At 40.5% G+C, this 24,368-nt stretch overlaps 1 protein-coding gene across 2 annotated transcripts in view; it reads left to right on the top strand.

The window, feature by feature from the left end:
* The first annotated feature begins 11,084 nt into the window (after positions 1-11,084).
* The window catches only part of Fzd3 (frizzled class receptor 3), a 50,739-nt gene continuing 37,455 nt past the window's right edge, over positions 11,085-24,368 (top strand). For both annotated transcript variants that reach the window (XM_051160721.1, XM_051160722.1), the window contains exons 1-2: positions 11,085-11,374; positions 22,695-22,891. In XM_051160721.1, coding sequence (XP_051016678.1) covers positions 11,186-11,374; positions 22,695-22,891 — 386 coding nt within the window. In that variant the 5' untranslated portion in view covers positions 11,085-11,185. The remainder of the gene's footprint in view (positions 11,375-22,694; positions 22,892-24,368) is intronic.

Genomic DNA, 24,368 nt, shown 5'->3' with positions numbered 1-24,368 from the left:
CCCCCCCCCCCCCCCGCTCTGGTATGTTTACCAGACATGTAGTAACTCTTTCTGCACACAGATCCATTGTCTTCTCGCTGTCTAGAAAGCCTTCTTGTTCCATTTTGATAGCTTCATTAGATATAAGTTCACTCTTTTTTTTTTTTTTTTTTTTTTGGTTTTTTGAGACAGGGTTTCTCTGTGTAGCCTTGGCCATCATGGACTCGCTTTGTAGACCAGGCTGGCCTCGAACTCACAGCGATCCACCTGCCTCTGCCTCCCAAGTGCTGGGATTAAAGGCGTGCGCCACCACGCCCGGCTTAAGTTCACTCTTATAAGCAATTTATTCTTGCCACTTCTAAAAGATGCACCACCGCTTACATATATTGTAGTTTCCTTTCCTGCTAAGTATTGTATTCATTTGTGAGACTTGGTCATGTTGATGTATTTGTATCTGTGTCATCCCCATCTCCTGGTGTGAGCAGTGTTGTGGCCTGAGTCTGTTTTTACATCGTGATGTGTACACTGAAGGCGGCGGCCCCTGGCAAGCATACTTGCTGTGCTTCGGCTATGGGGATCTGGCAACACGTACATCTACCTCAAAGTTTCCCTCATATGCCACCTGCCTCCTTATTCACTCTCATTGAGATGCCACTGGGTCCCCGGGACACGATGACTTGCTTGGAATGGCCCTAAGAATCAATATTACTGTCTTTAAAATATTGCTGCCCAAATGTCAGTAAGGAAAATGGAAACTGTTGTTTCAGATTTTATTCATCATGCTGGTCTATCAGGGCCACCTTCTGCTGTGATACTGATACAAGCACAAGGCTTTTCAGTGTTCATTATTTGAGAACCCTTTAAATCTCACTGGCCTGAGGATTCACCAAATGGCCTAGGCTGAGTGGCCAGCTAGTCCTAGGAATCCCCCCTGTCTCCACCTCCCCAGTACTGGGATTACAAGTGCCTCCTATCAGGACTGCCTTTTTGTGGGTTCTGGGGATGTAACTCGGGCTTTTCTGCTACAGAACCGTATCTCCAGCCCATATGTTATTATCTTAACCATTTATAGACATATGGGTCAGCAATATTAAGTACACTCATTTGCAACAGGACCAATGTTGCCCGTGAGCTACCAAGAGACCCAAATGATGCCATGAACTCCAAGTTAAAGGTGGACAAAGAGAAAGATAGGCAAAACGCTGTAGCAAAGTGAATAGCAATCACAATTGGGTCCAGACACTTCCATTCTGTGTGGCTTTAAGTTAAGACACCCAACCTTTCCAAGTGTCCTGTAGGGGGGAAAACGTGTTTAGATGACCTCTAAAGAATCTTCCAGCTCTCAAGTTGTGTATATAGCAAAGTGCAAGATTCCCTCTGAAGAGCAGAAGATGAAGCAAGCCGCCAGCCTAGTGAGCACAAGCTCCATCTGTTTATAGTAAGGTCTCGGTGGAGAGGATACAAAGCGTGCACCTGCTTCGCTTGGTCAGAGTGCAGCGTTGGAACAGGCCAGGTGTCCCTTGCTACCTGTACTACCTTCTGCTCCCTGACGGGTCCCCGAGGTCCTGGGGTTGGCATACTGACTCTCAGGGCAGGTGTTGGTAGACCCGCACGGAGAGCTAGGCTCGGGAAGGCTTTGTAAGGAGGACTGGGCACATTTCAGATGAACGCCAGTAGCGCTGGGAACCACTACTAAGCCGACGCGCGACAACTCAAGGCGTCACCATCACCTAGGACGCCAAGCTGAGAACAACGAAGCACCGGTCCGCACCACACAGCCAGCATCTGGCTGGGGAGGCTGGGCGCAGCGCGCATGCGCGGCACGTGCGCGCGCACCTTCCTTCCCGGGCCGCGCGCCCCGACGCTCGCGGAGGCTCGGCGCGCCGGCGGTCCTCGGCCGCTCGGGGGACCTGAGGGACGCGCGGCCGCCTGCGGGGCCAGCGGTGCAGCCCGGGAGAACCCGGGAGGCTGGCGGTGAGGTGAGTCCTGCGTCCGGCGCTTCCTCCGGGGCTCGGAGAGGGGAGAGGAGCGGAGCGTGTGGAGAGCGCCGAGGCGCCTGCCCCTGCCCGGCCGCCCCTCGTCAGGCGGCGCTCGCTGCTCGCGTCTCGGCCGAACAAAAGCCCGAGGCCGGCGCTGCTGAGGCGGGCGCGGGGCGGCAGCTGGCGAGCAGCGGGGCCCGAGCCGGGTCGGTGTGGGCGGCGTGGAGTTCGGGACTGCTGCGGCGCCGGGCGAGGATGCCCCGGGAAGGCGGCGGGGCCGGTACGTCCCGCCCGCGCCGGGCAACCTGTGCGAGTGTGGTGGACGCAGCGGGTCCCCGTGCCGGCCGCCTGCGGGGAGCGAGGCCGGCCCCAGCCGGTTTCTGTTCTCCGCGCCGCGGGGGCGTGGGCGGGAGGACGATGCACCAGGCTCCGGCGCTGCCGCTCCACCGCAGCCCCCCGGCCGACCCCAGCCACCTAACGCCCAAAAGTTGTCCCCTGCTGCCCATCACTTTGCAAAGTCCGCGCCTCCCCAGCTCCGCGCACTCCCCACTTACCGCCGTGGAGGTGACTCGGGGTGGGTGGATTTGCTTTGGGATGCGACGGATGGGCGATGAATTTGTAGCCGCTGGAATAAAGGCGCTGGGATGCGGGTATCGTTAAGATTGTAAACATCCCATAGGCTTCTTACATCTTGGGACTCTTGGAGGTTGGGGCTTCCTCAAGGGAAAAGAGGGTTTTGGTTTTTGTTTTTCGTTTTTCTTTCCTTCTCCCTTTTCTTTTATGGGTAGGAAAAAAAAAAAAAGAACAAAAGCGCATGCCATTCATTAGGCAGAAGAGACTTAAAGTTGAAAAGTGCCACGACCCGAGATGCCCCGGTTTTCACCCAATGTAAATGAAATATCAGGATTTTTAGCTCCCTTCTGAATTTCTCAGGCTGCCCAACGGACGCACCGCCTCAAAAATCTCACAGTAGAAAAGTCCTTCCGTACATCTGGAATGTTTGTGGATGGGAATTGGGTTACTTTGCACAGCTAGGACATGAGAGCAAGGAAACAAAGGCCCAGCTGGGCTTAAGGATGTTACCTCCCTCCCCAGCCGCCTGTGGTCCTCGGTGGTATGCTGGTGGCATAATGGGCTAGAAAGGACTAGATAAATCCTGAGTAGTGTGCTAAGAAGCCAGTACTTAAGACGACGAGTCATGGCTGTAGATCTAGTAATCGAGAACTGAAGCAGGAGAATCGCCGAAAGTTCTAGGCCAGAATAGAACATGTGGTGGACCCCTGTCTCAAAAAGAAAGGTGGGGAGGTCCTCTAGGTGGTATTGCTTTCCTTTCCATCTTTACCTTTAAACAAATCAATGCCCCGCGCACCCCCCCCCTCCGGAAACGGAACACATTTACTTGAGCTCTATCAAGCCACAGCATAAAGGTAAAAAGGTTCAGAGTTGAACCAACGAAAGAAGTGTAAATATTTAGAAGGATAAAACCAAAAATAAACCATAACCTAGTGGCAACTCTTAACAGGCTTCCCTATGCTTGGTAAAACAGCGTGTGGTGCTGATCTCTTTGCCCCCAAATGCTTTGAATCTGATAGGAGGTGTGTGTGTGTGTGTGTGTGTGTGTGTGTGTGTGTGTGTGTGTGTGTGTGTGTGTGTGTGTGTGTGTGTGTTTCCACTTGATCTTTCCTGTTTTTTCCAGTGATCATCTCCTAAAAACATCAGTGAAAGAGAAGGGACAGTGTTATTCATTTCCTCTATTTTCTGTTTTGGGTCTTTGGGTGAATTTTTCTTGGGCATTCAGGCATTTGAAGTAGTAAGGGTCCAGAGCAGTTTAACAGCAGAGTGCACACTCTTTCTTTGTATAGGACAGCCTGAAACCTTTATCATCTAGGAAGAAGAGAGGAGGGGTTCTTGCTTACAAAAGATTGCCTGTTTCCCTGCTTGATGTCGGGGCTCGGGGTGGTGAGAATCCACCCAATTTATGTTTCGTATCTATTTGTTAGTTAAACTCTGCAGTGATTTTGTATGTAAAACTTCTGAGGGTGAGATCAGGTGTGGTGGCACACAGCTTTCATCCCAGCGCTGGGAAGAGGATCTCTGTGAGTTTGAGGCTGGCTTGGCTTACATAGCGAGTTCCAGGACAGCCAGAACTATATAGAGAAACCGTGTCTCACAAAACAAACGGACAAAGCCTTCTGAGCATATTAGTGTATTGATTTTTCTTAGGAGACAGGTGGTAGGCAAGAGTTCTTAACACATCCTTATCTTCTTTTCACTCTGCAGAGATCCGGGCAGAGATAGAGTAAGGTTCTGAGGAAAGAAAATGAGAGTTTTCGGTGACGGTACTTGTAAAGCTGGGAGTAACAGCTCCTCATGGCTCACAAAGACTTTTAGCTGCTGTTTCAGAACTAGACGCCCTCTCAGCTTTCCAGGGTATCATCCTGGGAACCACTAATTTTGGTGGATCCAGGGAATGCAGTGTACATTAAGCTTTTGAAGGCTAACTCAGGGAGTGAGCTTAACACAGTTCAGCCTCCCTCTCATTATGCCCCACTGAAACAATACTTAGTCAGAGCATACCGAGTATATAGTCTTGTTAAGGGGAAAACACAGGGATTCGTTATTTCCTCACAAAAGTTCAGTTTTTCTGACCACTTTTACTTACTTTATTTACCTTTTTGCCAGACTATCCAACTTTAGTACTGGAGATACAGCTCAGCTGGTAGAGTGCTTGTCTGGCATCTACAAGGCTGAATCCAGTTCCAAGTACTAAAAAAAACAAAACTAACAAAAAACCAAAACACAACAAAAACAAAATAATCAAGCAATTGATCAGAATTTGTCTTCAAATTTTCAATTTTACTTCCAGGTTAATTTTGACAGATTGTCTGCTGTTAGTTTCAGAAATTTGTAGGTTGTAAATCTGATTGAAATGTGATGCCTACTCTTCCTTTTAGTTCTGAATCTAGAAGTACTTTTTAGTTTTATTTCTTTAAGCAGTACCACTCAGCATAATGATAGATTAGATTATTTGTTGTAATTAGTAGATGGCAAAATAAAATTTTAGAATTAGAGAGATGATGGTACTAAGGCACAACCTGTAATCCCAGCAGGAGAAGCAGGGGAAGAGAGGGAGAGGGGCAGGAGTCAAGGGATAACCTTAGCTACAGAAGAGATCTTGTCTCACCCCTTGTCTCAGGTAACAGTTAGATTGTTCTGGTAGAAAAGACCAGAAAAGAATTATTCTGAGACTAGTAAAAATGTAGGTTCTATAAATTAAATATGATGTTTATATAAGCTTTTTTTTTTTTTTTTTTTTTTTTTTTTTTTTTTTTTTTGCAATAGCTAAGAGGCAGTTTTGTGAGGATGAGTTTCTTTGTTTGTTTTTTGAGACAGGGTTTCTCTTTGTAGCCTTACCTGTCCTAGAGGCTCTTTGTAGACCAGGCTGGCCTCAGACTCACAGTGATCTGCCTGCCCAGCTCTTTTTTAACCTTATGATGGAGGGCTGTGGAGGTAGCTCTGTTGGTTAGGGTGAGTGCTTGCTGTATGCGCATGAGGACCTGACTTCGGATTTTCCACACTCGTGTAAAAAGCACTGTGTGGCAATGGGTGCTTGCAAACCAGTGTTGGCAAGAGTAGAAACAGAAAGATCCTGGGGGCTTGCAGGTCAGCTGATCTAGCCCGTTGGTGAGCTCCAGGCTCAGCTCAGGTTCAAAAAACAGGTAGAAAGCAATATAGGAGGACATTGACACAAAAAGAAATGGAAAATAACAGGCCACATCCTAAGTGGGCTTTAGGAAAGAGGAAGTGATACTGGAATATGTCGTAGGAATATTTCTCTAATAAGATGATGCTTTCCTTCAAAGAGACTGACTTCGAGGAACTCATTGCTAATCCTTTGTGATGCATTGATGCATTCTTGAAAAAAGTGTGTCTGAAAGGGGAGACCATCCTAGCTTTCTACACTGGAGCTAGTGTATCCAGCTGACAGATGATATTTCTAAACTGCCTTGTATTTACAGGCTGTCAAAATTAAATGTAAACTATGAATGGTGAGATGGACCCTGTCTGTGGAGAAAGTGATGGAAAAGTATTTCTGAACACAGACTTTTGTTGCCATTTTTTTCTTGACAGGCCCTTGTGGTACACTTTTTTCATGGTTGCTTCTGGGATCACATCACTTTTTCTACCTGAGTTCGTTGGGTCTGGCCTGGGAAAACAGTCTTTCAACATTTCGTTATCTTTTGCTGTTCTTCCGATCATGTGCTCAGCTAAGTTTATTTTAGGGACTTTTACTTTTTATCATCAAAGCTGACAGTAATTGGAAAATATCAGATTCCTCATGATCTATATTCATAAAACTAAAAATGTATAAATTTCAAGTGTTTGCCATGTCCCACCTAGTACAGGAGCTCAAGCCAAGGCTTCACACATGCTGGGAAAGCACTTTACTGCCAACCTGTGTCCCTAGCCCTAGTCTAGACTGTCACCAAGCACTTAAAATCAATTTTTCAAATATTTTATATTGCTCTGTGGAGAGGTGAAAGTGCCTCTTTCCCCACAGTGCATGAACTGTCATAGCAGTCATTTTTCCTTAGACCATGGTGCCCCAAACTGCTTACTCTGTCAGGGCAGTAGTTTTTTTTTTTTTTTTTTTTTTTTTTTTTTTTAGTTTTTCGAGACAGGGTTTCTCTGTGTATACTTGGCTGTCCTGGACTTGCTTTGTAGACCAGGCTGGCCTAGAACTCACAGCGATCTGCCTGCCTCTGCCTCTTGTGTTGGGATTAAACGTGTGTGCCACCACGCCTGGCTTCAACAGGCTTCTTTATTCTGTTGGAATCCTACAGATTCCTGCACCCCCCTCCCCCAAGTATAATAATGAAAATAATGCCTCAAACAACTGTTAATTGTTATTTAATGGGTTGTTACATTTTGTCACGCTCTCTCTGAGTCCAGAATTACCTGTTTCCTGCTTTTTCCGCCTGAGTTCTTTGGATCTGGCTTTGATAGCCAATCTGGGAAGACAGTCTTTCAACATTCATTTGTCTTTAGAGCTTTCCCATGAATGAGCCTACCTTGAGAAAAGTGGCATGCTCTCGTGCTTCTGATTAGAAACAGGTATTTCAGGGGCTGCAGTAAAGTGCATGCCATAAATGTATGAGGCCTGATCCTTGGCACCTCCATAAAAGAGATGCCCTGTGTGTGAGGTGCATGCATGTAATTTGAGCTTTAGAGACAGGTAGGTCATTGACACTGGCTCACCAGACAGCCTAGCTGAATCAGATAGCCATTGATGAAAGACCTGGTCATCTCAGCAAAACAAAATGGATGCTTCTGAGAAAGACACCTGAGCCTACACCTCTAGCCTCCACATGCACATGTGTGTACATGTACACACATACAGGTAATTTATTGTTCACGTGTGGTATGAGTATATACAAGATGCTTTAAAGTACACAGACACTTGATTGAGCTAATAGGTAACTTGGTTTTATTTATTTATTTATTTATTTATTTTATTTTTTAGTGTTAAAAAAGCAAGGTTTGGACAGAGAAACCTGTCTCAAAAAGCCAAACCAACCAACCAAACAAAAAAGCAAGGTTTGTTTTGTTTGGTGTTTTATTTAGGGGTGTGTGTGTGTGTGTGTGTGTGTGTACATGCCACAGCATGCCTGTAGAGATCAGAGTATAACTTTTGGGTGTTAGTTCTCTCTGTCCTGTGAATTCTGGGGATTGAACTCCTGTTATCCAGGCCCAGTGGCAAGTGCTTTTACCTAATGCGCTATCTGGCTGGCCTCAAAAATCTATTTGAACCATACGAAATTATCAATTATCACTTCTTTGCTTTTCTTACTACCTTCAGTGATACAAGTAGTACATCCCTTGGCTTGTTGCTTTAATTACCAGCCAACAGACTGTTCAGCTAGCGTTTATTTCCTGTCTGCCAGACATTTATAGATTTAAAGTTACTTGCCTTATATACAAAATAATGTGTTGTTGTGTATAAAATTAGGTCTTTCATAAAATTTCATAAAGCATTTGTGTTATTTTTAAATAATTGAAATGCCCCTCTGCTCTTAAAGATGATCTTACCTTCTAGCCCAGACTGTTGTCCATTTGTAATCCTTCTGCTGAATTCTGGGGTTATAGATGTGCACTACCTATGGCTGAAATAGCTGCCTGGTGGCTTTTGCATGCGTGTTTTTCTGACAGAGGTGAGTTACATAGATATACCTACACACTGTCTTCTTAGCTGATCTAACCTTCTCTCTGTTAGGTCATATGTGGTGACACATAATCCCATTCCTTGGGAAGTACAGGCAGGTGGATCTCTGAGGTCAAGGCCAGCTAGAGCTAAATGGTGAAACCTTATCTCAAAATAATGAGTGTGCGTGCGTGTGTGTGTGTGTGTGTGTGTGTGTGTGTGTGTGTAAGAGTATTCATGTAGTGGCATATGTATGGCAGTCAAGACAACTTTTTATGTCAGCTTTTGCCTTCTGTCTTGTTTGAGACAGTATTTTGCTTACTGCAGTATATGCCAGGCTATCTGGCTCTCTGGGTTTCCAGGGATTTTCCTGTATGTGCCTCCCCTCTCCGTAGCATGCTGGGATTACAGATACATCCTATTGTATCTGGCTGTATGTAGGTTCTGGAAATTTGAACTCAGATACTCTTGCCTGTACCACGAGTGCTTTACCTACTCAGCCATTTTTACAGTCCTAATTTTATTTTACTTTATTTTTGCTTATCATTGTTATGTTATTATGTCAATAAATACAATCTGTACTCATCTTTTGGGAAGGAGGAACAGTGTCAAGGATTGGCTTTATGCAAGCTAGATACACAGGAGCACTGCAGTGTGCTCTCAGTCATACTTATCCTTTTTAGGGTCTATATAATAGTCTGTCGTGTGATTATACCATATTGTTTAGCCAAACCCCTATTGGTAATTTTTAAGGTTATTTTTAGATTTATTAGTTGTTATAAATTACTACGCTACTATTTCAGTTGAATACCACATGCACTTGTATACGTCAGGAATAAATTATGAGTAGGTTTGCTAGATCAAATTGTGCACATTTGAAGTCTTTTGGTATAAGAAGCTATTATAAATTATTTACTTACTATTTTATGTGCATGGGTATTTTGCCTGTGTGTATATGTGTACCGTGTACCGTGTGCCTGCAGTCCCTGTAGAAGCCAGAAGAGGGTGTTGAATTCCTTGGAATTGGAGTTACAGATGTTTGTGAGCCACCTGCAGGCTGGGAATTGGAGTGGAAGAACAGTATGTGTTCTTAACCACTGGAGCCATCTCTCCAGCCCCATACGTAGCCATTTAAAAAGAAAATGACCAACTGGTTTATAGTCTTATCAAAAGTATTTTTTAAATGTTGAATATAATCTCTTCCCTATAATCTGTTCTGTCATTGTTATTTTTATACATCTGATTGCCAAAAGTATTGTGTTTGTCCTGTACATTTGAATTTTTTATTAGTGAAGTTAAACATCACTTCATGTGTTTATTGGCCATGTGTATATTTCTTTTGTCCTTTGGTACTTTTTCTATTACTCTTTTTAAAAATTATTTTATGTGTATGAGTGATTGCCTGTATTGATGTCTGTGCACCATGTGCATACCTGATGTCCTCAGAAAAGGCTGTTGGAGCTGCTGGAACTGGGGTTATGGATAGAAAATTGTGAACCACCATGTGGGTGCTGGGAACCAAACCTGAGTCCTCTGCAAGGGCGACAAGTGCTCTTAAGCCCTTAGCCATCTCTTTAGCCCTGTTATTCTTTTTATCCACTTACTTCTTAGTTTTATGTAGAATGTTATATATAAACATACCTCTTCTTTTCCTTGTTCCGTTTTAGCATAGCATTTCTCAAGACCTGACTTACAGGGCATTTATAACTAGGGTCATCCTTAGGAGGTAGTCCTTAGGCAGTGATTGTTAGGCAGTGTCTCTCTCTTGGGGGGAGTTATGCAGCTTATGGAAGTTGCTACAAACTTGGAATCATTCCTAGCCCTACTCTGGCTTGTCTACGAAGACATGCTGTGTGGTGACCAATTGTTGATCATGAGTTTGAGATTCTGGTGCAGTATATGTGGCATTAAATGTTTGTGCTATCTAAAATGATGTAATGTTGGCAAAATTGGCTGGTGATACTTTTAGAACTTTCTATCTATAAGTTCAGTATTGGTTGATAGAGGTAGCCTTATCAACTGCAGTTCAGAGCCCAAAACACCTAATGCTTGGTGCTACTTTTTTTTTTTTTTTTTTTTTTTTTTTTTTTTTTTTTGCATTATCTCATAATTTACTCAGATTCTCATGCTCAAGAAGTGACATTCAAATCATTTTCAGGAAAGAAAAATATGGGCTTAGTGACAGTGTATACAATATAGAATTACTAAGAAGCTTTAATCTCTCTCAGACCTTTCACAGATGTTTTTTACCAAATCAATTAAAATAAAAGTGTATTGTTGATGACCAAAACACATAAAATCAATCTGAATTCTATAATCTAGTTTACCACAAATATCACTGAAATAGTTTGGGGCAAAGGGAAAATATTAAAAATGGATCAGTTATATCTTATGACAGAATTCTCCACTATGTATTTTATATACAACTTAGGATATAAAATTAGGCCTTAAATGTTAAGGACTATTTTTAGTGTGATACTTGTCTGTCTGTGTCTATCCATCCATATATATGTATAATATATATGTGTGTGTGTGTGTGTGTGTGTATATATATATATACATATATAATCTATGATAAAATGGAAGAACTATTATTTTTTGAATACCCCTGTGTTTTTTCTATTAAATCAATATGATGTCTCGCCAAATATTTTAATGTCGAGTCTGCAGTATTTTGAGAAGTGATTAACTTTCCTACTTTCAATACTTTTCAGATATTTCAACAAGGAAGAACTCACTTTCCTCCTAAGATGGAATCTGTGATTTGGGAATGTGGTTGATCAACTTGATATGCTGGCCAGATGTGCCCTATGTAATATAATGAAGAGAAGATACAAGATGATGTCATTTTCCCATATTGTGAAACCAAAAACAAATGCCTTTTGTGAGACCAAGTTAACAGACCTCTGACAGCACAAGGAGCCAGCAGAGACAGAAGGGGCACTTTCAAGCCACGGCCTGCAGGTGTATTTTGATCTAAAACACATCTTGTAGATCTGATCAGCCTCATTCAGACCCAGGAAGAATGGCCATGAGCTGGATTGTCTTTTGTCTTTGGCTCTTGACTGTGTTTGTGGGGCAGATAGGTGGGCACAGTTTATTTTCTTGTGAACCTATAACCTTGAGGATGTGCCAAGATTTGCCTTATAATACTACCTTCATGCCTAATCTTCTGAACCATTATGACCAACAGACAGCAGCTTTAGCAATGGAGGTAAGACGTTCCAAAAATAACCTACACTGCCCTGGCAGATCACCTAATATGTTTGATATAAGCAATAGCAAAACACTGCTGTTTTTAACTGTATCTTTTACATTTGGAAATTTGTATAGCTTGGCGCATACTATAGTAGATTGAAGATTTTGGGTTTGGAGAAAGTCTAGTCATGAATTTATTTTCAGATGTGTTTTTATAAAGAAATTGGAAACACTGAAACGTAGGTAGCGATACCTCTTCGGAGATTACATCTCTGTCATTTGACTAACAACTTCATAGCAGGGTGTAATAATATCACATATAGCTCAGTAGTTGAAAATGGAATGTGATGTGGTTTTGTTTTGTTTTCAAGACAGGATTTCTCTGTAGCCTTGGCTGTCCCGGAACATTGTAGAACAGCATGGTGTAGAACTCAGAGATCCACCTGCCTCTGCCTCCTTAGTGCTGAGGTTAAAGGCATGTGCCACCACGCCTGGCATAGTGTGATGTTTTTCAGACTGAATTCTTTTGTTCTTTAGGTTTACGATGGTTTTTGGTTTTGTTTTTTTAATATCCAAGATGATTTCCTGGTTATGTCATACTTATATCAGTTTAAGAGTAGCTTACAAGCAGTGAAAGAGGCTTTGTTGTGTGAATCTTATGAAAGTGTGTCACCTTACTTGAATTTTTCTTATGGTAATTCTTCAGGTACGTCTTAATAATTTTGTTTAGAAACTATGTCCAGTTAATGGATATGATTGATCCTAGGTTTAAGAGTGTCTGTCTATAATGGTCTTATATTTGAAGGCAAAGATATATTTACTAGGTAGAAATGGGGAGGCAGAAAGCAGTCTAAGAGTATGGTCTTTGGAGCTGGGCAGTCCAGTGTTTGAACTCTAGCAGTGTCACCATGGCAACTTGTGTGAACCTTACCACCCTACTTTTTTTCATTTTAGTAACACCAATATCCAGGTGTGGTGGTGGTGTTCCAGCACTTGGAAGGTGGAGGCAGGAGGGTCAGGAGTTCCTGACAGTTCCCGCTACAGGATGAGGTGGAGACCGGTCTGGGATGTGTATGACCCTACCTCAAAAGCACAATAAAATAGGCTAATAGTAATCACACAAGCTTTCATAGTACACAAGTAAAGTATGTCTGTAGAGTACTCAGTCCTCAATAAACACTCACTTTGCTTGCTATCTCTCTCTCTCTCTTACAATATCTCACCACATAGCCCTGGCTGGCATGGTGGAGCTCAGTAAAGGTCTGCCTGCCTGCCTGTGCCTCCTGATTTCCTGGATTAAAGTCATACCCTGGCTATCTCTGTTCTCATATTAATGTGGCCATGTAATAATTGGATAATTTCTTCTATTTTAATCAGTTTGATAGTGTTTGCAGAGCCCACATTTGGAATTTTCTACTTTACAGTAAAACATGCATTCACTGTTTCAAAGTCTGATACAAATCTGGTGAAATTTGTAGAAAGATCATTATTCATAAATTTCAAAGTGTGTCAGGCATGTTAATATTTTCCTAATATTTGATGATGCTACAAAGATTGGACAAAACATTTTTCTGCTCTTCCTATGACTATACAAGGTCATAAAGAGAAATATTTGTCCTCAACTATTGGATTAGGATACATGAAAGGGGTATTGTCTGATGGCAGTAAGTTGGCTCCTGTGTGATAGCTGTAGCAGTCTTTGCTATGTGCTGAAGATTGGGTTAGCAATACCCTCATATCTAGTATCACTATAAAGTCATAACTTGTTGGAAGCAAGTCATAAAGATGCTTGTACTAACTTAGGTTCTGCTTTGCCTCTGCCATGCAGTAGGTATAAGACTTTAGACAAATTGCCTAACATTCCTACATCTTGTTTTCATTAACTTATTTAAGGCAACAGTAATGAAAAAAGTAGGGCTTGTTAGGATTAAATAAGAGATTTGTAAGTAGCTGTAAAATGCATGGTGTACAAATTTTAATTGTTGTAGAGAGTTACTAGGAAGTGATGGATTTGTATCATTACTCATGGTTTCATAGGACATTCAGAATGATGGCATGATAGGCTTTTTCTGTCTTCTCAAATATGTCCAAGTAATCCATATAGTTTATTGCCAGTTGGTTTGCTTCTGAATTTCTGATAGCCTAGGAAGAGTCCGTAAGTGGGAAGTTTCTAAGAGTAGGCTTCAGAGATTTGATGAAGCCCTGAGGAAGTTGCTTATTGCATGGTTGTCATAGCAGGGCAGGGATGCCACTGACAGAGTTATCAGGCAGTTTGAGAGTGTGAATTTCATGTGATAACAAAAGACTTGAAAATTCAGCAGAAACTACATCATGCTCATAGCTGCCTCTCAGCTCAGTAATTCTGTTAAAAGTTTTTTTTTTTTCTAGTGCTGGAGATCAAAATAGGGCCTTCTTTTTGTTTGTTTGTTTGTTTGTTTGTTCCTCTGCCTTGAGAGGCTGGCTAAACCAGGGTCTTAAGCTGCTAGAAAAATGTTGATTCAAACCATTGAGTGTTTTGAGGAGCTCCCATACTGCTTTCTGCAGTGGCCGCACAGTTTCAGATTCCAGGTAACACACAAGGATTCCTAATTGCTCTCCTTGCTCACCAGCACTTACCTGCCTTTCTTCCTTCTTCCTCTCTGAAAAAAAATAATGATGATGAATAATAAGCCAGGTGTGATGGCACATGGCTGTAATCCCAGCACTTAGGGAGGCAGAGGCAGGTGGATCTCTGTGAGTTCAAGGCCAGTCTATCTACAAAGTGAATCCAGGACAACCAAGGCTACACAGAGAAACCCTGTCTCAAAATAACAAAACAATATAGCAATACTACTCTAATGAGTATAATGTTTTTGGTTTTTAAAGCTACATTTGAGTTGACTAATTAGCATTTCTTCACTTACTGATGAACATTTGGCTTTTTTTCCCCGTCTTTTGCTCTTACAAAAAGTGCCACATATGTGTTTTCATACTTTTGCTAATATATATGTTTGTAAATATTTATTTATTTATTTATTTATTTATTTATTTATTTATTTATTTATACAATATTCTGTCTGCATGTGCACCTACAGGCTAGAAGAGGGCACCAGATCTCATTATAGATGGCTGTGAGCCATCATGCGGTTGCTAGGAATTGAACTTAACCTTTGGAAGAACAGCCAATGCTCTTAACCTCTGAGCCATCTCTTCAGCCTGCAAATATATATTTTTAATGAAATTAAACTATTCAAGTCAAAAAAATGCTTTCATTGATATTTTAAAACTCTGAATAGAAGTTGTACAGTATTTTTTGTGTCCACTAGCAATGCATGAGAGAACCTGTTTCTCACCATTAGCAGTAGAATCTGCTCTTTGTCTCTGTATTAGTCTGTCACTGACCTACAGAAATAACATAAGGGTGAAAAGATTTATTTGGGCTCACAGTTCGGGGACTTTCATTGCACCATGGGGAAGATGTAACAGGGTGACTCGTTCATAGTACACATTTGTGGCCCTGCTGGAGCCAGCAGCTGAGCTTTGCCCTCAAATGCAAGCCCAGTGGACCTGATTCCACTAGGTAAGCCTCACCTCCTAAAGGATCTGCAGCCTTCCAAAACGCCACACCTGCTGGGACCAAGTGTTCAAACATGAGCCTCTGTGAAATTCAGATTCAAGTCATAGTATTAAATAGTAGTTTTAAGCCAATCTGGTAGCTGGAAAATCTCATTGATTTTTAGCACTTACACAGAGACAGAAATTGCATCATATGCAAAAGTAGTTAAATGAAGATTAATTGTACTGTAATGAAGAGTTTGTAATGAAGAGGTAAGAGTAAGAAGTTTGGAGGTGCAGTAATTGAAGCCCAAGTTTTGCTACTTACAGTTGGGACTACGAGTCTTACTCTACCATTATGAGAATGGAATTGGTTACAAAGATCAAACAAAATATGAAAATTACTTTTTAAAAATAACGGTGCTAGTGCTTGTGCACAGGATCCGATTTGAAGCAAAGTAGACATTTGTAAATGGCTTCTGCTTTAACATCTAGTCTCAGTGGTCTCCAGAAGCCTTTTATCACAGTTGCACAGAACTTCTTTGCATTCCTTGACCTTATCAAGTTATTACAAATGTCACGTTTGCCTGAAAGGCTCTGCCAACATCTGGGTGATCTTACTTTATTCTCAAGGCCTGGTTTGGTCTGATTTCCTTGTGCAACCTAGGAAGACCAGTTTGTGCCCCTTACCTCTGTGCTTAGCAATATGCTTTGTTTACCCATGTTGTGTGTGTATGTTAGTTTGTTACAATATTTACTTTTTGTCCTCCCTCTTTTTTTTTTTTTTTTTTAAGCTTGTCCTTACTCATTTTTGTATGCCTAGTAATTAACCCAGAACTTCACACTTAGTAATTACTAAATGTTTGAATTCTAGATGTTTGGATTAAGCTGTAAATTCCTTAACAACGGCTGTAATCTTATGTTTCGCTGCTATACCTAAACTCTTACTCTCCTGGTGCTGAAAATAGTTTGGTGGGATAGTAATGCTGATCACAGTTCCTAAGCTACCACCTACCTGTGAACAGTAGTGTGATTACCACCCCACCTCCCTTTAGTTGTTGTTGAAACTGATTTTAAATTTTCAACATTATGTGTTTGAAGCAACATAATTTTGCTTTCTCTAGAATATTGTTTTGCTTTTGCTTAAGTATAATTATGCTTGTCCAAATTTTATTGTTCTTGATGTATTGTTAGGTTTTTTAAAAAAGTGCAGGGGGTGTATGGCTTAACCAAAACATGTGATGCTGTGTTCACTAATTTATGTCAACTTGACACAAGCTATAGTCATCTTAAGAAAGGGGAACCTCGATTGAGAAAATGCCTCCATAAGATCAGGCTGTAGACAAGCCTGTAGAAAGAACATTTTCTTAATTAGTGATTGATGGCAGAAGGCCCAGCTATTGTGGGTGGGGACACCCCTGGCTGTGGTCTTGGGTTCTATAAAAAGGCAGACTGAGCAAGCCATGGCAAGTAAGCCAGTAAACAGCATCCCTCTGTGGCCTCAGCTCCTACCTCTAGGTTCCTGCCCTGTTTGAGTTCCTGTCCTGACTTCCTTCAATGATATGAAAGCTTAAGCCAAATAACCCTTTTCCTCCCAAGTTGCTTTGGTCATGATGTTTCATCACAGCACTAGTAACCCTAACTAGGACAGAAGCTAATATAAGAACCTTCTAAATTAAAAAAACAAAAGTAAACAAACAAAACCTTGTACATACAGATAGTGGAAAATTATTTGCAGTTATTTCTGATTTTAGAAACAAAAGAACCCAGCTTTTAGAAATTTTGAATTGGACTTCTTATGATAAATTACATTAAAGGAATTCTTTGAAATTCTTGCTTAAATCAGATTATTAAGTGGAGTAGAGTTTGACTTGAAAAGTATTTTTTAAGTATGCCACCAGAACTCTTACCATAGTGGAAGTATTAAAAGTTCACTTACCAAAGAAGAGTCTTGTGTACTGTTTTAGGAACTCCACTTTGCGTATAGAAGTGAATAGTGATAATGGCAAATTTCCAAACAGATTATTCGGTTTCCCAAGCTGTTATCAGTGAATAGACTACCATGGTACATTTTTAAAAAATAAAGTTTGAAAAGAAAAAAAAAAAAGCTACTGAATTAAACGTTGTGTTTTGTTTCTTTGATCAAGAGGTTTTTTGGTTTGGTTTATTTTTTTAGAGACAAGAAATCTTAAAAGTTTTGGACCTTATATCATAAGAAACTTCATAGCTCCAGAAAGGGAGATTGGGTTTTGAGTTTTGTTTTGTTTTGCTTTGTTTTCTTTTGATTTTGAGAGTCTCATAATTTTACTTACATAAAATTATTTTTATAAGTTATTTGGAATAACTTCTTATTCTAGTTGGATCTAAAGTAGCTATGAATAGGAGTTTTGAATTTTCAAGGCTGTTCCACATTGGTTCACATTTAGTGAATTTAGACATGCTATTCCCAAACCTACTATGGTACAGTTTCTATGGTTACCAGGCCCTTTGTACAGTGACAAAGGTTGGAATTCTGATTCTCCTGAGTCAGATTTTGGCCTTTGACACTGTCCTCTTTTCACACCCTTGCTAAGCTTGGACTGTTGCTATGCTTGAAGGCTTGTCAGTTAGCAGGTTGCTATGGTAACTAATGGAAATTTGAGAGAAGAAAGAATGGGAGCACAGAGGCTTGGTTGATTTGAATTTAAACAAAGAATGTAAGGTTCCATACAGTGCACCTTTGTTGTAGAAATCAGAAATCTAGTTTTAGAAAGTTACTTTCCAGTTTGTAAACTTCCTATATTCTAGTCTCGATTTAGGAAATAAAAACATCACTGCTTAAATAAACACTCAGGAAGAATCATTTAGAATTTAATCAGCCAAGTTCCTTTCTCTATCTCATACATTGTGAATAGATTGCGAGTACTGTTCCTTATGTTTTGCATGTATTCTCAACCTGAGTGTCAAGGCTAGCTGGGTGTGGTGGCGCACACCTTTAATCCCAGCACTCTGGGAGGCCGAGGCAGGTGGATCGCTAAGAGTTTGAGGCCAGCCTGGTCTACAAAGCCAGCATAGGACAGCTAAGGCTACACAGAGAAACCCTGTCTGGTGGGGAGGGGCTAAGAAAGAAAGAAATTGTTAAGGCTAAGATTAATGTAATTTGCTTACTTTAAAAGTATTAATACTTTTAAATTTTTATTTATTTACTTATTTATTTTTAAAGATTTATTATTTAGCCGGGCGTGGTGGCGCACGCCTTTAATCCCAGCACTCGGGAAGCAGAGGCAGGTGGATCGCTGTGAGTTTGAGGCCAGCCTGGTCTACAAAGTGAGTCCAGGACAGCCAGGGCTACACAGAGAAACCCTGTCTCGAAAAACCAAAAACAAACAAACAAAAAAAAAGATTTATTATTTATACAATGTTCTGCTTGCATGTGAGCTTGTACATCACAAGAGGGCACCAGATCTCAGTATCGGTGGTTGTGAGCCACCACGTGGTAGCTGGGAATTGAACTCAGGACCTTTGGAAGAGCAGACAGGGCTCTTAACCTCTCAGCCATCTCTCCAGCCCATACTTTTTTTTATAATAGCTTTACTGAGTTGGAGCATGTATAATAAACTACACTTATTTAAAGTATTCCCTTTGATGAGTTTTAACAGTTGCTATGACACCTATAGGTTTTGTTTGTTTGTTTGTTTGTTTGTTTTTAACCTACTTTACTCTGGGCTCCTTAGTGCCTCTACCCCCTTCCAACCCGCCTGCTTTAGGTAGGAGAGAAGGAAGACTAGTAGGGAACAAAGGATGCAGGCCTTTTTAGACTCAGTTCCCGGGGTGATTCCATCCTTTGTTGGCAGGGTTACAGCATTCCAGCTAAAAGTAAACTGCAAACAGCAGCAGCAAAACCAATTTTTGAAGCATTTTCCAGAGTGTTTCTCTCTAGGAGCGTCTTAAAGGGCGTGTGTGCGCGCCCGTTCCTCCCCTCCTCCTCTTTATATCCTCTCAGAGTCTGCACAAGGATGTTTTCCAGCTGGCAAAGACCCCCCCCCCCCCCACGAGGCAGTTTCTAGCTGACCAAGATCATGCACCCTCTTAGGAGCTGTTATTAGCTGTAGATAAACTAAAGGCAGTTTCACACCCCACACTTGGGATCAAAACAAAAACATCTTTACATAACATAAGTAAAACTACCACTACAGACCCCATCACCATTACCAAAGCATAGAACATTTCTGTCGCACCAGAAGCCTTCTCACATCTCTTTGTAGTCCACCCATCTCTGCTCATGCCTCCAGCCATCACAGATGAGCTCTCTGCCCATGTGGAGTAGTGTGCATCCTAGAGTTGTATAGACACTGGCTCTTACAGCGTCCACTGTTCTGTTTAGATTTTATTTTTAGTTATATGTATGTGTGTAACTGAGTGTGGATTTATGCACATGAGTACAGTACCCATGGAGGCCAGAAGTGGTCATCAGATTCCTGGTGTTGGACTTACAGGTGGTTGTGAGTTGCCTGATGTGGGTGATGGAAACTGAACCCTGTCCTCTGCAAAAGCAGTTTGTGCTCTTACCTGCTGAGCCGTTGCTCCAGGCCTACAGTATCTACTTTGTTATATGTTTTCTTTTAGCTATCATCATGATTTTGAGGTTACTTACTTTGTTTGTCATTTAAAAATATTCCAGTTGTTTCCCACTTGACAGTTGAGAACAAGAAACCAAATCAGCCTCCTATACTTGAAATTATTCCCTAGCTTATTTATAAATATTATTTATTAGTTATGTTCTGTATGTGTTAATACCATTTTATAAAAGGGAAAACTAAAACATAGGGGTTAAGTGGAAAAAAATTGTTTAAGTTCAAGGGATCTGGGAAAATGTCAGTTTAACTGACAGTTGGATTCATGTTTATAGTATGACCTTGAACAAGTTAGCATTCTGTGTCTAGGGTATGAAATTGTGTGATTGAAATGAAATGTGCTTGAGGCACTTAACACTGCCTGTCCTACAGTGTAGTAAGTGTCAGCTAAAATCTAGCTCAGGGTATTTATAGTTCAGTGCAAATACAAAATAGTCATTAAAATAAAATTTTTAGCTTATGATGTTGCTCACAGATGGGTATTTTGATGACGTTAACAAAGATGCCCCGTCATGTGGTCATTCCTACACATGTATGTGCGTGTTTGTCATGTATGTGCATACATCAGCATATGAATGTAACTCCTTTACCTTTTTTTTTTTTTTTTTGGGTCACATTAGTTCTGGCTGATTTGGACCTTGCTATGTAGACCGGTCTGGCCTTGAACTCCCAGAACTGCTTGGCCTTTGTCAGTTTTTGTATGCATGTGCACTCACTTGTCTGTGTATTAGAAAGTGTGTGTATAGGCTTTGCCATTATCCTTTTATCATCATTCACATTGTTTTATGTTTTATCTTGAAATCTATTATTCTGAGGTAAATTTTATGTAGAACATGGCTAATTTTTTGGCTTAATTAATACTCATTAACTGAAGCAACATTTGCTTAAAACATACATTCTGTGGTAAGTTTTAGAAAAAGCTTGCTTTTGACTACTAGAAATCATGCTGAGTGTGTAAGTATGAGAGTAGTCAGTGGACTGAGGATCAACTTCATACATAAAAGAGGTTTCATTAAATTTTAGGGATGATTTGGGGGAAGAATTGGCATCTTTGCATGAACTCTTCCAGCCAATGAACAGTTATGTTTTGGTTTGTGACTCCCTGAAATGCATCATATATTAGAATCCTAACCTTGTGCCTCACACAGAGCCTTTACTTTAAAACAGAGCATTCCAGGAGTAATTAGTGTGAGGTAGCACTGAAGTACAAGGGCTCTCTATGTGATGTGCTGCGATTAGCCCTTAGATGAAAGGGAAATTTGAGCATAGAGAAAGGCACACCCACAGGGAAAGTGATAGGTAGCCATGGGCAGAGTGCTGAGTGAAGGGACCCTGCCAGAGCGAAAAAACTGCCAAAGAGACAATGTCTTGAACTGGCTTTGAACTCATCACTTTCCTACCTTAGTCTTCCAAGTATTGTGATTCCAGGCTTCTGCCATCATATGTGGCACTTTTTTGTGTGATTGTAGATGAACTGTTTTTCTCTGGGGTTCTATTCTCCTCCCACATTGTGTTTTCCTCTGCCATCTTGCCTTCTGTGTTAATTTTTTCCATTTCTGTTACTTTGTTGTTATCTATTCTATATTGTTTACCTTAAAAATTATGATAATGTACTTTTGATTTATAATATCCTAATAAAATAATTACATCAGTTACTCCTGTTAGTATTCCCAACTCAACTTTTACATTTTATTGTTATACATATTAACTTTAAATGCATTTTATATGCATTTTTATCAGCACATGGAATATTCATTAATGTATTTCCATATATTCATCCCTTTTGTTACTCTTTCTTTCACATTTTCCTTTTTCTCAGTTCCTTAGCACCAGCGTAGGCAATGCTTGATTCTCAGCCCCTTGCCTTCTTCCCAGGTCCAGCCAGTGCCTTCATGTAAATGTGGCTGCACTCGCCTACTCTTTGTGGTTTTTTTCCAGCAGCTTAAGTAGGTAACTCAAAACACCAAAGCACCTAAGTCGTTCTTCATGGAAACTACTCTGTCATACTTGGAAGTGACTGTTGATGGGCATGTATTAGTTATGTGTACTCTGCAGTTAGTTTCTTTGGCACTGTTTTAACTGACTCTTGCTTTTCTGGTTGTACTGTGCATAGAAAGAAATTAATTCTTACTCAAAAGATAAGCCTAGTGGTGAGAGTAGAACCAGTTCACAGTCAGCTGCAGCTCAATTTATTTTACCAACAACTGGAAAAACAGTCAGTAGTCAGAAATGCAGTGTGCTTTGGAGAGACACTTGATCTGTCCCTGTGGTTACAGTAGACCTCCTAGCTGAGTCGTATGTGTGGCACCACAAGTTTTCTTCTTATCACCTTAGTATCAAATTATAGCATTAGCTGTATTTACAGCATTTGATTTCAGTAAGGAATTGTCTAATAGTTTTGGGGTTTGGGTTGTTTGTTTCTGTAAAAAGAAAAAAGAATAGGGGCTGGAGAGGTGGCTCAGTGGTTAAGAGCACTTCCTGCTCCTCCAGAGGATCTGGGTTCAGGTCCTAGCACCCACATGGCAATCCTAGGGGATCTGACAACTTCACACAGACATACATACAAGCAAACACCAACACATTATATAAATAAATAAATAAATAGCTCTTTTAAAAGAAAAATCATCAACCAGCAAAAGGTGATTTCTCTACCAGGACACCCTTTACTGTGTGCAACTTCTGTGCCCAGCTATTGAGAGGCCTTTCTCATCGCCACCCTTTACAGTGTAACTATCTGCCTTCTCCCAGAACCTCTTGCTGCTGCTAATTTGCTCTTTTTGATAGGTGTTAATTGGTAAAATGTAGAAATTGAAATATATGAGAAAAAAAACCTTTACAGTCCCACCACCAAATAACGAAGCTGTGATCATTCTTGAGCTTTAGTCATGTCTTGTGTAGTGTCTTTTCTCTTTCCTATTAAAGTGGCAATTCCTAGCCTGCTTCTTCATTAATATCACCTGTAACACTTACCTATCTACAAAGGTTTATAAATTCTGTCATGGTTCTTGGATTTAACCAAATTAAACTCTTGAGAAATAGCTCAGGAAACATTTTTTAAAAAATAAATCTTAGAAATATTAAAAGCCTCAAAGTTTTCAAAAGATGAATAAAAAAGAAATGAGCTATTAGTAAACACTTAATTTGTCTAAAGTTCTTCATGTAATTATTCAATTTTTAACTTTTTCCTAGCCATTCCACCCTATGGTGAACCTGGATTGTTCTCGGGATTTCCGGCCATTTCTTTGTGCACTCTATGCTCCTATTTGTATGGAATATGGACGTGTCACACTTCCTTGTCGTAGGCTGTGTCAGCGGGCCTATAGTGAGTGTTCAAAGCTCATGGAGATGTTTGGTGTCCCTTGGCCTGAAGATATGGAATGCAGTAGGTATGGATCATTTTTTATGCTAATGTATCTTCTATTTTAAAGGGCAGGGTTGTTTGTTTTTTAGGATGTATGAGTGTGTATCCAAATGCTGAGCGCTGTTTCATGACCTCATTTTTTTTTTTTAGAGAAATTAGGAAGAATTAAATGAAAATGATAGAAAAAGAAATTTTCTGTGAAGAAATTTAAAAGAACTAAGAATTACATAGACAGGATGTTTGGTTGATTTTTTTTTTTTTTTTTTTTTCTACCTTTAAAATACTTTCCTGTTTTTTAGAAGTAATGCTACTCATGAAAAGTTAGAAAATATAGAGAAGAAAATAATTACTCATGACTGTCATTTATAGAAGCTTAAATGTATTTGATATAGATGTGCTGATATCTAAGGCTGCTGTATCGACTTTGTTTTATCATTTTTTTCTATCACATATTAACACCCAGTTGAGAAAATGTTGACTGCTTTTCAAATCTCATCTAACACGTAGACTGTGAGCTGTTACAAAAGACTTAAGGATTTGTTTAGCCAATGTACCTGTAGTTTTATAGGAGTCAAGATTGTTAATTGTAATGATATAGAATGTTATAGAACAGCTTTTTATTTTCTGAAATATTTGAAAAATAAAGAATAATATGGAAATACATATGCACTCATAATGATCTGCCTTTTTCTTGTCTCAACATTTTGTAATGTTTACCTTCAGATCTTTTAAGAAATAAAACTGTAGATGGAAGCTGAGCTTGGTGGCATATGCTTGTAAACCAGCATTTGGGAGGCTGAGACAGGAGGATTGTGAGTTTGAGGCCAGCCTGGGCTACATAGTGAGTCCCTACCTAGGGTGGAGTTGAAGGGCTCTGTAGTACATTTACATCTTTTGCTGGTCCTTGTCTGGCTCACAACCCCTTGTTTTCTCCCTTAGGTAGGTAACATCATGGCAAATTAACTATTAATTACTCCACACTCAGTTTTATACATTATATATAACACAAAGTATATGTATTCCATAAGCAAAATGTTTCCCCCTTTTATCTATGTGTGTTTATTTGTCAGTTTGGTTCTTTTTTTGTAATTACTGGCTAAAAGTTAGTATTTGATAGTTGTGTTACTATCCTCTAGATACTTAGCCATCTCCTATTGATAATCATTTAGGTTGCTCTGCAGTTTTCCTTAGAAACTGTTCGTTTCTTCTTTAAAGTAATTATGACCTTGATCTGGCCATAGTTGGTAGAGGCGTATACCATGTCCTCACTTTGGCAGAAGGGCTAGAAAGCAAGAGGGCAAACTCCTGAGGCCCAATCCATGAGGGTTTTGCCTTCATAAATCTACCACCACCACAGGGAGGATTAAGTTCCATCACATGAGATGTGGGGAATTCAGACCATAACTTCATGGACAGCTTCGGTTTCTTTCCCAACCTCTTTTTTTTTTTTTTTTTTTTTTCCCATTATTTAGTATAAGCTTTGTTGCCTGCCACTTGAAATA

The sequence above is a fragment of the Acomys russatus genome, chromosome 18 (assembly GCF_903995435.1).
Source record: "Acomys russatus chromosome 18, mAcoRus1.1, whole genome shotgun sequence".
Lineage (NCBI taxonomy): Eukaryota > Metazoa > Chordata > Mammalia > Rodentia > Muridae > Acomys > Acomys russatus.
Note: the sequence above shows the minus strand (reverse complement) of the source record. Positions and strands in the feature narration are given on the sequence as shown.